Raw genomic sequence first — 13,101 nt, 5'->3', positions numbered from 1 at the left:
TCCAAAATGCAGCCTTTATGGAAGTTAGTAGGCCTAACTTAATTGGCCTTCCTGGTAAAATAAAACATTTAATAAAGATCACCTATTATTGGTCCAACTATTTATAATAGGCTGGGCCTACTGTAAATTATTGAAATCCATTAACCTGTAAAAGGAATTATGGCATATTACTGGTTGGCATTGGAGTTTAGAGGCAGCACATAGCCTATTCGATGCAATAATAAACCAGGCACTCTTACTGCGCTTTCTGTATGTTGGTAGTGAGCACGATCTAAATACCATAGGTAATGATCACGACAGGTTTTTTTTCTATATGCGATGTATAAACCCTAAAATAGTGAGGCTACAGGCTGACGCTAGACTACAGTAGGTCATTTTTTCATTGTTGCAACGCAGATGACGCTGATGGAAGGAGGCTGGATTGGAGGGCGCGCACGGACGTAACGGAGACACCGCAGACGCAAATTGAGAGAGGGAGGAGAATGGACAAGGGATAGGCTATACGTAACTAAAACCTCAGTTGTAGCAGCGAGGATAATCTACAACCTCCAGTAACATCAATATGCAGGACCAGGCCTGATAAGAGAATAGCCTATGGATTAAATACCACATTTGGTTGACCATTTTTTATCAGCTGCAATCAGTCTTTCGACGCTGTGTCCCTTGATACATTGTCGCAGCAGTTTCTATTTTCAAGCAATCATTTTAGAAACATTTTGCGCTACGACGACTGATCGCAGCTCAGATCCTACAATTTAAACATAAATAAACGTTATAGGCTATTATTTTGGCCACGAGCTGCATCCACTCTTGTGGCAATGTCGAAACCCCGGTGAGTATAACCGTGGCTTGTAGTGGAGTTCTCTGTGGCTTCCGTAGCGACAGTACTGCCTGGTCTGAGACCTCTTTCCTGCGATGTTCACACAAATACAAGTAAGTGCTTGATAATGGTCAACATTGTAAATCTGTCAAAATATAGGCCTACTGTAGTCTGTATTCCGTCTGAATCATTTGCACGCGCGGTTCCTCTCTACTCTGCAGCTGATTAACTTTGCATGACCACGTTATTGAAGTGGGACGCGCTAACGATAATTGTAACGGTGAGTTGCTGTAATAATAAGATACCGAATGCTTTGGCATGTGTGTTGTGTCACTGGGACATCATGACTGACCCAAAGAGTTCGGTCAATTCCTTCTAACCTACATCAAGCTATAGCTTTACCCTCACTCATCAGCGCAATGTAGTTACCTACACATTTTCATGTAGGCTTTTATTAATCCAAACAGATTGGTATGAAATAGATCCAAATAAATTATCCTTACTGTAGCATTTGGTCTGCAGTGGACTAGTTCTTGTTTCTGGACTTTGGCTACCACAGTTAAGTCATACATTGTACATATATAATATATATTTACCATTTAGCAGACAGACACTTATCCAGAGTGATTTACAGGAGCAATTAGGGTTAAATGTATTGCTCAAGGGCACATCAACAGATTTTTGACTAGTCGGCTCAGAGATTCAAACCAGCAACCACGAATAACTGGCCAGAAGTGTTTAACCGCTAGGCTACCTGCCACCCTTATCTCTCCAGGTAAAGGCCTGACCAATAGTCTTTGATGGCATACTGAGTGACAACCATAATTTAAAGATACTTTTATGCTTTATGAACTCAGTTTAAACACTCACACAGTCCAGTTTCTCAACTGCTGTTCGGTTAGTACATTTCATCATCAGAATGCAGGTGAATAGTCTCCCAAGGGAATAACCTGTGCAAACTATGACCCTCCAGGACCAGGATTGAGATTCCTGATCTTAAGAAGCCATAATCCAGTTTTGCAATTAACCTTTCACCGGTCTGAGATCAGTTGGCAAGGTCACCTCTGCTGCTCTCACTGTCTCTCCACAGTGCTGCATGCAAAGCTTTCAAATTGAACTTTAGATATCCTCAGTCCTTTACACAGAAACACCAATTGTGTTCTAACAGTTCTTAATCTGAGATAAGGAACATTTACAGAGATAGTTAACTAAAAACAAATACTGGTATCAGACAAAGGAAGGAGACAGAATTGGGTCTTTTGTTGATGCTGTTACTGTTGAGTTTAAAGTGTCAATTGTCAAGATAGATTTTCTTGGCTCAGAGCTCATCATGATGGTCATTCAAAGCCTTTTTTTATAATGTGCTAGTTGTTGTAGAAGATGGTGCCTATCATTGTGCAGAACTTGTGTTAGTAAAAAGATGACGCTATCTAGAAACAGTTTTAGACAAATTTGTCTGTCAGTTTTTGAGCTTCACTTCAGGTTAAACTATTTGTGATGCATGTGAACAATAGTTGTGGTGGTGTATTTTCAACTTAAAATAGGAAAATGTATATGAATAATTATGCACTATTTTATACATACATCTTTTCACTTTTCCCCTATAACATACCAATTTAGTCATCTTATCCCCTAACATTTCTTCCAATATTGTTTTGTCCCCCGGTCTTAAAACATTCATCCAACTTAAACATGTTCTGTGTGCTTGTGTCTGAGGGAGGCCGAATTGCAGTTACTCTATCTGTCCTTCAAGCTTTCCTGTGACTTTGACCTTTGGAATGTGTCACAGAGGGAGAGAGTTGGGGGAGGGGTGGTTGGGTGTAGTGTGCAGAAACGTGTATATGTGTGCTTGTGTGGGAATGGGAAAATTGACTGCAATGATCCAAATTGTGTCTGTGAGAAAGACAAAAATGGTTTCCCCCTTTGTCAGCAATTTCTACCAAATGGTGTTGATGAAGATAACAGGACACAGTGTATGATAGACAGTCACTCAGTCATTTGATGCAATTTGGTTTAGAGATAGGGAGTAGTTTAGTAGTTTTACAAAGCTTTGACAAATCTCTCTCTCATACACAAACACACACAGGTTTTGTTGGCTATACATTTCAATACCCTAATAAGCTTGAAAATCCTAGACAGAGTGCTTAAAATATGATTGAGCCTTATAACAAGAAAATATATCAACATCTTCGGGCTTATGTTGGTTAAAGCAACCATTATGTTTGGTGTACAGTACATACTGTATGTACACGTGTGTGTGTGTGTGTGGGGAGGGGTTAAGATTTAGATAAAGTAACAATTGGGAGACCAAGATGAAATGTGTTTTGTCCCTGTCCTATGACATAATCTTGAACATGCACATAAAAATACATGACCTGAGAAGAAATCAGAAATGTTTTGTCTTCCCTCTTAGGTTTCCTGATAATCAGACTGTTCTACCCAGACCATAGCCCCAATTCTAAACCAATAAATTAATAAGTGAGTGTGTTTACCAGGAGAAGAGACGAATACGGCTTTACAGCAGCACAGCAACACAGGTAATTGCTTTGTCTTCTATATCTTTCAATCAAATCTGAACCAACAGTAATTATGGATGTTCAATAGTGATCTGATCTATTAATGCGGTTGTGAAGTTTGCTGAAACTATTTTAAGATATGGTCAAACTGGTTGACTTTAAGCACTGACAAAGTGTAGGACTACATACACTCAGCCTGTGGAGGATATGCTTGATAAAAGTTTGAAGGGTTTAATGATTTCACAGATCAAAAAGTTGCCATTATTTGTCAAATTAAAGTTGTTATTTATGTTGTGTTTGCTTTTTATAAAGACTTTTAGCTATGCTACTAAGGCATACTGTAGTAGGCTGGGGTAGACAGTCACCCTCGTCTCAGTCTTTCATTGAATGACTTACATTGACTACTTCCTATTATGCATCAGACTTCCCATCTCCTCCTGTCTGAAAACCAACATTCGATTTCGACACGTTTGAGGATCATGACACGTTTTAGACGCGTTATAACATGTTAGCTACGTTGTGTAGCCTCTCAACAACACAAACCTGCGCGATAATATCGCCGAGGGAAAGCAAATACTTGGGGAACTCAAGCTACATTGAAGGAGAGCTTGCTGGCTAGAGGTAAGTTGATGTCACCTGATGAGGAAAGCCAACAATACACAGATTGCTAGCTAACGTTAGCTAGCTATAGTAACGTTACTAGTATATTTTCTTTAGACTTCAGTTTGGGATTACCTAGCTAGTTATCTAAATATACGTTTTCCATTCTGCTAGGTAACTGAACATCCAACATATATCTAGATAGGGAATATTAGCTGGAAGGCTAGCTCTTTATGTCTGAGAATGTGCAAACCCCACACATGGAACTTCACTTGCTATAACGGCTAACTGTGATACTGTTTAACGTTAGCTAGCTAGCTAAATTCCTCATAAAGCCAGGAAAAATAATAGGGACGTGGCATTCATGTTATTATTATCTACACTTTTTTCTTTACCTGACCAACCTGCCTCTCACCGTCCCACGAATGGCTTTGCCCGAATTAAAGTACACGAAAAAATAGTGTACTAGCTGTTAGCTAGCTAGCTAACTCACATGCACTGCACATTTTATTGAATCTTGCGGGGGCTTCTTCCGGTTGTCTCTCGAGTTTGAGTTCAGCGAGGGTGGCGGATTATATTGTTAAGGCTCATTCTGACAAATAGGCGTGAAGACCTCAGCATTTGTCAGATCATTGTCAGATCATTGAAATCTCTGTTTTACCACTTCATTTTATCACTCTTGAATATGTTAATTTCATAAAAATCAGGAGATTATTATTTACCTGTTGGGATCATCATTATCAGAACATTGTAATTATTGAATAGCTTCACAAATAATAAATGGTCACCTATGCCAAGGATGGGAGCTAGAACAGCGTGGGAAATTCTTGGCATGGATATATTTTACTAGAAAGCATCTGTGCCTGTGTCTCTCTCCCTCCTTTGCAGTTGGACTGTAACTCCTGTTACAAATAGAGAGGTGGGGTTGGGGTCAGGGTAGTAATGTCATAGTTGACGTGTTACGTAAAGGCGTAAAGATTACAGGCCATAGTGAATGGCGTGTGAGAAGCATTTGGCCACTGGACCAACCAAAGTACATTGGCCCACATTGCAACACCTCCTGCTGATCTGTGGAAAGGAGGAGAAGGGTAGGACCAGTGGCCTACAGTGTAGAGTTCAGAGACAGGATCCCCTTTTTACACAATCCCTGTCTGTGTGCTGTGTGCTGTCATGATCCCAGAATCTCTTTAAGTAACATTTTTGCATTGAATTTTGAAAGTGTTCTCTTTCTACAGTTGTTCAGATGATTAAGTGATAATCGGCCATGCACAACTGTCTCTAATGCTGTTTGTAGGTTCAGTGCGTCACAATGGAGAGTGTTGGGAGTGTCGTCCATCTCCTTACTGGGATTCCTTATGGGGTTAAGGGATTGCTGCTACTCTGCTCTGGATTAATGACCCTAATCTGGAGAGGTCAGAGTAGGTTGGAGCTGGGATTATGGTCTCTCTCACATCCCTTAGCATTTTAGCGCTCAAATACGGTACATACGGTACTCTCACACACATGCATGGTTGAACACGCTCTCCCTTCCCCTTCTCTGTCTCCATCTCGCTCGCCTATTTTTCTCTCTCTCTCTCGTAATTCAAAATATCCCATTATTATTATGTCAAATTATTCTCTGCTGGTGTGCAGCCATTTGTCTTATAGGCTACTGGTTGTTGCATATCTATGAGGCAATAGGTACCCACACTGCAGTAGGGCTGGGAAGCGCCAGGGAACCCACGATACAATATTATCACGATACTTAGGTGCCGATACGATATGTATTGCAATTTCCACGATTCTATATTTATTGCTGTTCAATATTGTGATTTCATGTTCCAAATATGTCTACTGCTGAGAGATGAGAGCATCAGAACATTAGTTTGATCAGTCATTTGAAATTAAAGTGCTGAAAACATGTTGGCTCACTATTTAAAAAGAGGATGGAGAACAAGCTAAATTAGGAAAAATACCAGAGTTTTGGTGCAGATGCAGCAGACAAGCTCTAGCTAACGTACTTTGACTCCAATGTAATATTGTCCAAAATAATATTACGATATGTAACTGTCGTTGTTTTTCCTCCCATCACCTAGCAAGAATGATTCAATATTTAGCGATAAGGAGGAGACTCCACCCAAAGTGGGGTATGAATACCACCACGGGGAAGCCATGCCTTTGTCTGAATTACAGCTGAATCAGCCCTTTGGGAAGAATTCAACTTGGTTAAGCTTTTCTAGTGTCCGTGAGTTATTTACTCTGAAAATTAGAACCTAATAGTTGGCGTTGTCGGCAGGATTCACCATGATTTTTTTTATCAAACCAAAGAGTCCAGATCAGTTGTAATTCAGACTCAGACATGGCTTCCCCCGTGGTGGTATTCATGCCCCACTTTGGGTGGAGTCTCCTCCTTATCGCTAAACATTGCATAATTATTGCTAAGCAGGGAACTAAGTGATATGAGCCTTTAACTGTTTCTCCCCTTATCAGTACTGTCACGTGCGATTGTTTTCCCTGCGCTCAGCCCCTCCCAAGCTTCGTTATGGCACCCCTCATGTCTCTTTTGTAACTAATGTTCCTATACTTCTGAGTATAAGTGTTCCAAGTTTAACCTCGAATCCAACACTGTGAAAGCCTACAGTTTTTTTGTTGCTTTTAATAAGGGAAAAGGAGGCATATTACAGTGTGTAATATGTTCAGTCTTTGCAGCTCTCTGTTGGTGCTTGACAGTCAAGCCAAAGGTGTCTTCGCCGTGACTTGTCAGATGTCAAGCGAGTGATATAATTCAGCATTGAGGCAACAGCTTTGATTATTTTAATGTTGTCTCCTTAGGATTGATGTTGGTCCTGGTTGTCTGGAGGGGTGTATTGATACTAACATGTAATGAAAAGGTGACTCAGAAATGGATGTGTAACAGTCTGATACCTCTGTCTCACCCCCCTATCTTTCTCCTCTCTGTCTGCAGTGATCATGTCTTCCAGGGAGCGTCGGTCAGACCTGTACATCAAGGCAGAGCCCAGCAGTCCAGAGGGAGGTGGTGGGGGCCGGGCCAGCCCAGGGGGAGCCTCCTCAGACTCCTCCCAGAGTGGTGGAGGTGGGACAAGAGGAGACGGGGTTGGGCGCTACTCACCCCCTCTGTACACACCGGCCCTGCGGTGCCACTTCAAGGAGGAGGGTGGTGATGGGGCGGAGGAGGGATCCACAGGTAGCGGAGGAGGGCGGTGCAAGTATGCCCTGAGCACACTACCCAAGAGACTGTGTTTAGTGTGTGGAGATGTAGGATCTGGCTACCACTACGGTGTAGCCTCGTGTGAAGCCTGCAAGGCCTTCTTCAAGAGAACCATCCAGGGTAAGGATGTGTGTGTGTGTGTGTGTGTGTGTGTGTGTGTGGAAGAAGTTGAGTGTGTGTCTTGTGCGTTTCTGCAATCCAGTATAGTGAATGAAATGGGATAGACCTTGATTGCTTTGACAGAAGTCTCATATCGCTATTGTTTGTTTATTCTCCTTCTCTCCGCCTTCTTTCCACCTCCTTGCCTTACCTAAGGTAACATCGAATATAGCTGTCCTGCGTCAAACGAATGTGAGATCACCAAGAGGCGCAGAAAGGCTTGCCAGGCGTGCCGCTTCACCAAGTGCCTTAAAGTAGGCATGCTGAAAGAGGGTGAGCGTATGACCCATAGCCCTTAACTAGTGGTCTGGTCTGGTCTGGAGACACTGTTTGATGCCGTGTGGAAAGTAGTTATTTGATTAAGATCTGCCTTTTTTTATCTCCATACTTCTCCAAACAAAGGGAATTTGTTTCTCTTTTTCTCTCTCACTCTCCTACTCTCCTTATCCCTTTCTATTCATTGTCGTGGTGTTGTGTGTTGCAGGAGTCCGTCTGGACCGGGTCAGAGGAGGGAGACAGAAGTATAAAAGGCGTCCAGAGGTGGAGAATGCGACCTACCAGAGTGCCCCTCTACCGCTTAGGAAGGAAGGGGAGAAAGGTAGGAGATTGTTCAGGAGACATTTTCAGAGTTTGTCAGTTAAGAAACACTCTTAACTGTGCAGTCTGTTTTTCCAGAGAGCCTTCATTTCTGAACAGAAGCATCAAGTAACATCATGGAACTATTTCCACATAAGGATGAGTTCAGACTAACATAGTGCCTTTGTCCTTTGTTTTATGGTAAATGTAACATGAGTTGTGCCATGACCTTTGCTTTCTGTTTGTGTGCGTGACTCAGGCTCCTCCAACATCATCGTGTCCCACCTCCTGGTGGCAGAGCCAGAGAAACTGTTTGCCATGCCTGACCCCCTGCAGCCTGATACGGCTCAGCGCACACTCACCACCCTCTGTGACCTCGCCGACCGTGAACTGGTCGTCATCATCGGTTGGGCCAAACACATCCCCGGTAAGGGGGACAGGGAAGAGGGATTGGTGGGGAGGGAGATCGGCATGAGAAGAGAATGGCGGAAAGTATGGAAAGTAAGGTGAAATAAGTTAGTGGGAACTAGCCCTCAACGCTTATCAGTAGCCCTGCAGTGGTTCATTATGCCTTGATCAGGAACTAGAATGCTGTCTAGTTGTATCAGCTTTTAGCCTAGTGATTGATCAGTCAGTCTACCCTGTCCCCCACTGTAGGCTTCCTGTCGCTGTCTCTGGCAGACCAGATGTCGGTGCTGCAGTCTGTGTGGTTGGAGGTGCTGGTGCTGGGTGTGGCCTTCCGCTCCCTGGGCTGTGAGGATGAGGTAGTGTTCGCTGAGGACTTTGTCCTTGACGAGGAGATGTCCCGCGTGGCTGGACTGACAGAGCTCAACGCAGCCATCAGCCAGCTGGCCCGACGCTTCCGCTCCCTGCAGCTGGACCGGGAGGAGTTTGTCATGCTCAAAGCCATCGCACTCACCAACTCCGGTAAACTAGCTATACAAAAGTATAATCCTAGAATACCTTTACAATCAGCATTATGTGGAGTGTCACAACATGAAAATGTGATGAAAGCAGTAGGTGAGACTGAAATACCGAACCCTCCATATGTACAATTAGTTGCTAATATGATGACATGCTTTATTTGAAGCACTATTCCACTTTCAGTTCCATTAAGCAACAGTTTATGTCCAACCGTTTCTTTAAAAGAAAATACAACTCAAGAAATCAGCGAAGACAGATTAGTAAAGATCGGTGTAGTCTCCATTTTTGAAGAGATTGTTGATGAAAATAACTCCAGCCCTGAGGGACTGACAGACAATTACTGTAAACAGAAGATTCACCCCCACGGTCTGCTTAACCCACAAAGGCACTATGTGTTATGCAAATACAAAGATGGTCATTAGTCTGGACTGGTGTGTCCTGTTCCTTAATCATCCACATTTTCTGCCAAACACAATCTTACAAAACCATCTCTCCAAAAGATAAAATAAATCATTTAGAAAAAATCACCCTCTTCCCCCACTGATATACAGTCTGACCATGCTCCCCCTCTCCTCTGCCAGACTCTGTGTACATAGAGGACATGGAGGCAGTGCAGAAGCTGAGGGACCTCCTCCACCAGACCCTGTTGGAGATGGAGTGCCAGCGACATCCCGAGGACCCCCAGCGGGTGGGGCGCCTCCTCCTCACCCTCCCCCTCCTCCGCCAGACAGCCGGTCGCGCCCTCACCACCTTCTACAGCATCAAGACCCGAGGTGGCGTGCCCATGCACAAACTCTTCCTAGAGATGCTGGAAGCCATGATGGACTCGCCCTAGAGAGAAGGGAGGGTGAGGAGAAGCCAAGGAGAGCGGATGCAAGGGCACGATGAGAGACGGGCAATCTGCAGAGTGAATGGCTGGCTGCTGTGAACAGAGAGGTTTGTCTTAGATTTTGACCATGAAGAATGTGGAGATAATCTCTGGCCTCTTCAGAGATTCAAAATGGTGTTAAAAAAATGGAGAAAACATGTATACATGTTGTAGATGCCCTCAGTGGAGGTTGATGGTGGAGTTTAACACCTTAATACTTGACTGCCAAACTTCATTGAAAGAGTCCAAGACATAGTCAGTTTGAATGTCAGAATCATATTAGATTTCCAGTATCACTAAGGTTTTTCATTTGTAGCACTGGGCTCAGACATCAATTCAATGACTATTCCATGTTGGTTCAACGTAATTTCAACCAGTGTGTGTGCCCAGTGGGTAAGCTTCACATCAGAAACTACTGAAGGACTGCAGTTAGATATCTAAGACCAGACTGTAACCTTGTGGCTGAGTCTTGATTGTGAAAAATGCAATATCTCCCTCCACACAAAAGCCATACTAAAATACCAGGCAAAGAAACAACCATTTACAAAGACTGCAGTATAGGGTCAGACCAACCATGCACCCATAAGAGTAGTAGGTTAGTCTACATACACAGACGCACAGTCTTACAATTTACTCATAGGAATTACTTGCAATATTTTTAAAGCAATACAATACTTTACATACAAAATAAAATAATAGTGGTAACTGGTTAGGCAATGACTGGCTATACGTATAGGCCTATGTGGCAGGGTGGGTGTGGAAAAACAGCTTATAAAAGGCTGTGCAAATGGTTATTAGTCCAAGAAAAGGGAATATGATGATTGTCAACAAAGTGTTGAAGTGTCGCTGTACTTGGAAGTTGTTTGATTTTATTTATACTGTAAGTAGTCTCAATAGGCATACAAAAAAAATGAAATATGCGCAAGCCTTTGTGTGAGTGTATGTGAGCGAGAGAAGGTGCGCTGTCATTTTGCAGTGTTGGCACCACAATGAAGCGGCAAGATCCGGGGAAAAAGTAACTGTTCTACTTTCTTGGTCAGCCTGGCCATAACAGAGTGAATAAAGAAGATTGGGTCAGAGGGGAACTACAATGGCTCCTGAGCATGTTTTCATTGGATTCTTGATTCTCCAGATCTCTTCACTGGTCCTCTCCAACCCCTCTGATTCAGATGGAATGTGCTGTTCAAAACCATTAGTTTGATTAACTGACTGCCATTATTAGTGATCAAATCGATTTGGGGCTAAAATTAGGAATTTAAACTGTTTTTATATATATATATATATATATATATATATATATATATATATATATATATGAGGTGTTGTTTCAGCGGAACAGTTTGCTTCTCCTCTTGCAGCCGCTGAAAGACTGAAGAAAGGGACTTCTGTTGTTTTGACCTGGAGGTCTTCGTACTGTGTATGACCTTTGAACTGCAAGCCTAATAGTGCCCAAATGGGGTTTAGAGCAACATGAAATGCAACACATTCAGCCTCATATGGGAATCTACAGCCACTCTGACTGAGACCCTCCTTTTAATCCTTCTCATAGTTTCTATTTGTCTGTTTACTCTGTTTTATGGGCTTGATTTGTGATCTACATTTATCTATTCAGAGCTCTTACAGTTTCTGTAAGCTACAGTGTCTGTAAGCTACCAGAAATTGCAAAATGTAAAGGGCCTGGACTGTTGGTCCTTTGGCCACTTGCTGAGGAAGAATGTGATTGTAAATCAATCAGAGCAGCAAAATGCTAATTCAGTCTACAATGTCATAACATTTCTAGTAATACAGCACCCAACATGTATGATGTAGACTCTAAATCATACTTGTTGGGTGCTGTATTACTATAAATACGTTATGACTGTGTATTTTCATTGTTGAGAACTTTAAAGCATGGTAAAAAATGTGGTAGTCCCTGACATGAATGATGGGATAGATTCAACTAATTGCCACTGTTAATTGAAATTCATACTTGAGTATCTGTTTTTTCTACAGGATTTTAATCTTGAGTTTAGATTGTTAAACTTGGAAAGTTTGGTACTGAAATAAGACGGTTAAACTCTGAAAGTTTGGTACTGAAATACCTGAATAAGGCAATCCATTGTGAATGTTGTGAATGTTATGTTTCAAATTTATTACTGAAATAGATTTTTTTTTCTGATAATGCATTGAAGAAAACCCATGTTCTTTAGTATATTAATTCAACCATGTTGAATTAATATACTCTCCTCTCAATTACCCCACCTAGTTGTGAGAGGAGATTTTGCAGTCTGGAAACTCCCAAACAAATGTTCGAGATTTAGTTCTGTTCTTCGTGGCTGTGGATGTTTGCGTTTGATGACCATTTGTGGCTCCATTATTGTAATTCAGGTTTTTAAATTAAAAAGTAACACCAGGCGACAATTGTTTCAACTCTGTACTATATGTTGCTGTCTGATTTGTTATGTGTTCTATCATAATTTTTGTATTTTGTTTCTCAGACTGAATTTAAAAAAAAAAAGTGTACAGTTTAATAAAGTTAATGTTTGTGTCAATATTAACTCTAATATAATAATACAAAGGTAGTGTTTTCATAGGGATACGCAATATGTAATGCCACTTTGTCTGTCATATATAGGTACGGTTGGTGGGGGGGATTTAGACTATCACAATGTAGAGGATGTAAAGTCATTGCTAGTTGTTAGTATGTTTGTGTACATTGACGTAAATGAGCAATACAAGAAATTACCAAAACTCAGTTTCACATTTCCTTGTATAGTCACATAATGTAAATTAAACATCAACAGTAATAAAAATAATTAATAGTAGTACTAAAGCTTATAATGTGGAAAAATTCTAATCAATATTTGTATTTAAAAAAATACTGTATTTAAAATATTAAATTCTATTTTTCACTCAATTTGCTGATGTTTGTTAATACTCGTTTAATTTTTTGTGTGGGTTTAAGTCTAATGGCTGTGAATGTCTGTGTTTGTACTGTTTTTCAGTAAGCTACAATGGTTAATTTGATGTGACTGTCTAAACAAAATGTTCATAATTAAATCACTGTGAAGACAAATGCTACACTGCAGGAAACAAGGGGTCGATTTAAATATTGTAGGTGCTTTGTGTTTTGTAATAAATTAGCAGACACCATCACATATCATTGGTCTCGTACGTCTTCTGTCATGATCTGTTTGTTAGAATGTTTGTCTGTCTGCTGCTGTCCTGTTTCCCAATCATGTTAAACAATATTTCCTGTCCTGCTCACGAAAGGTTAATCAGTCAGATATAACCAAATATATCCTATTACATTAGTTATAATATGTAAGTCTATGGACATAACTGCATAATGCAGATTCTCAGCAAACATGTACCCCTCTGCAGAGGTACAGTATCATATCCGATTTCATTAAGAACCCCAATTTGAAAGACAGTCAGTTTGTGAACTTTT

At 41.3% G+C, this 13,101-nt stretch overlaps 1 protein-coding gene across 4 annotated transcripts; it reads left to right on the top strand.

The window, feature by feature from the left end:
• Positions 1-435: 435 nt before the first annotated feature.
• On the top strand, positions 436-12,810 carry LOC110509977 (steroid hormone receptor ERR1). 4 transcript variants are annotated; one of them, XM_036968314.1, is made up of 9 exons: positions 438-933; positions 1,042-1,100; positions 3,234-3,357; positions 6,881-7,264; positions 7,460-7,576; positions 7,788-7,901; positions 8,139-8,306; positions 8,537-8,806; positions 9,385-12,810. In XM_036968314.1, the coding sequence occupies exons 4-9, from the start codon at positions 6,886-6,888 to the stop codon at positions 9,636-9,638; spliced, it is 1,302 nt and encodes a 433-aa protein (XP_036824209.1). In that variant the 5' UTR covers positions 438-933; positions 1,042-1,100; positions 3,234-3,357; positions 6,881-6,885; the 3' UTR covers positions 9,639-12,810. The 4 variants fall into 4 exon arrangements, with proteins under 4 accessions (XP_021446906.1, XP_036824209.1, XP_021446905.1 ...); XM_021591231.2 differs by lacking the exon at positions 1,042-1,100 and having other exon boundaries at positions 436-933; positions 3,316-3,357; XM_021591230.2 differs by lacking the exon at positions 1,042-1,100.
• Positions 12,811-13,101: the final 291 nt, after the last annotated feature.

This window comes from Oncorhynchus mykiss, chromosome Y, assembly GCF_013265735.2.
Source record: "Oncorhynchus mykiss isolate Arlee chromosome Y, USDA_OmykA_1.1, whole genome shotgun sequence".
Lineage (NCBI taxonomy): Eukaryota > Metazoa > Chordata > Actinopteri > Salmoniformes > Salmonidae > Oncorhynchus > Oncorhynchus mykiss.
Note: the sequence above shows the minus strand (reverse complement) of the source record. Positions and strands in the feature narration are given on the sequence as shown.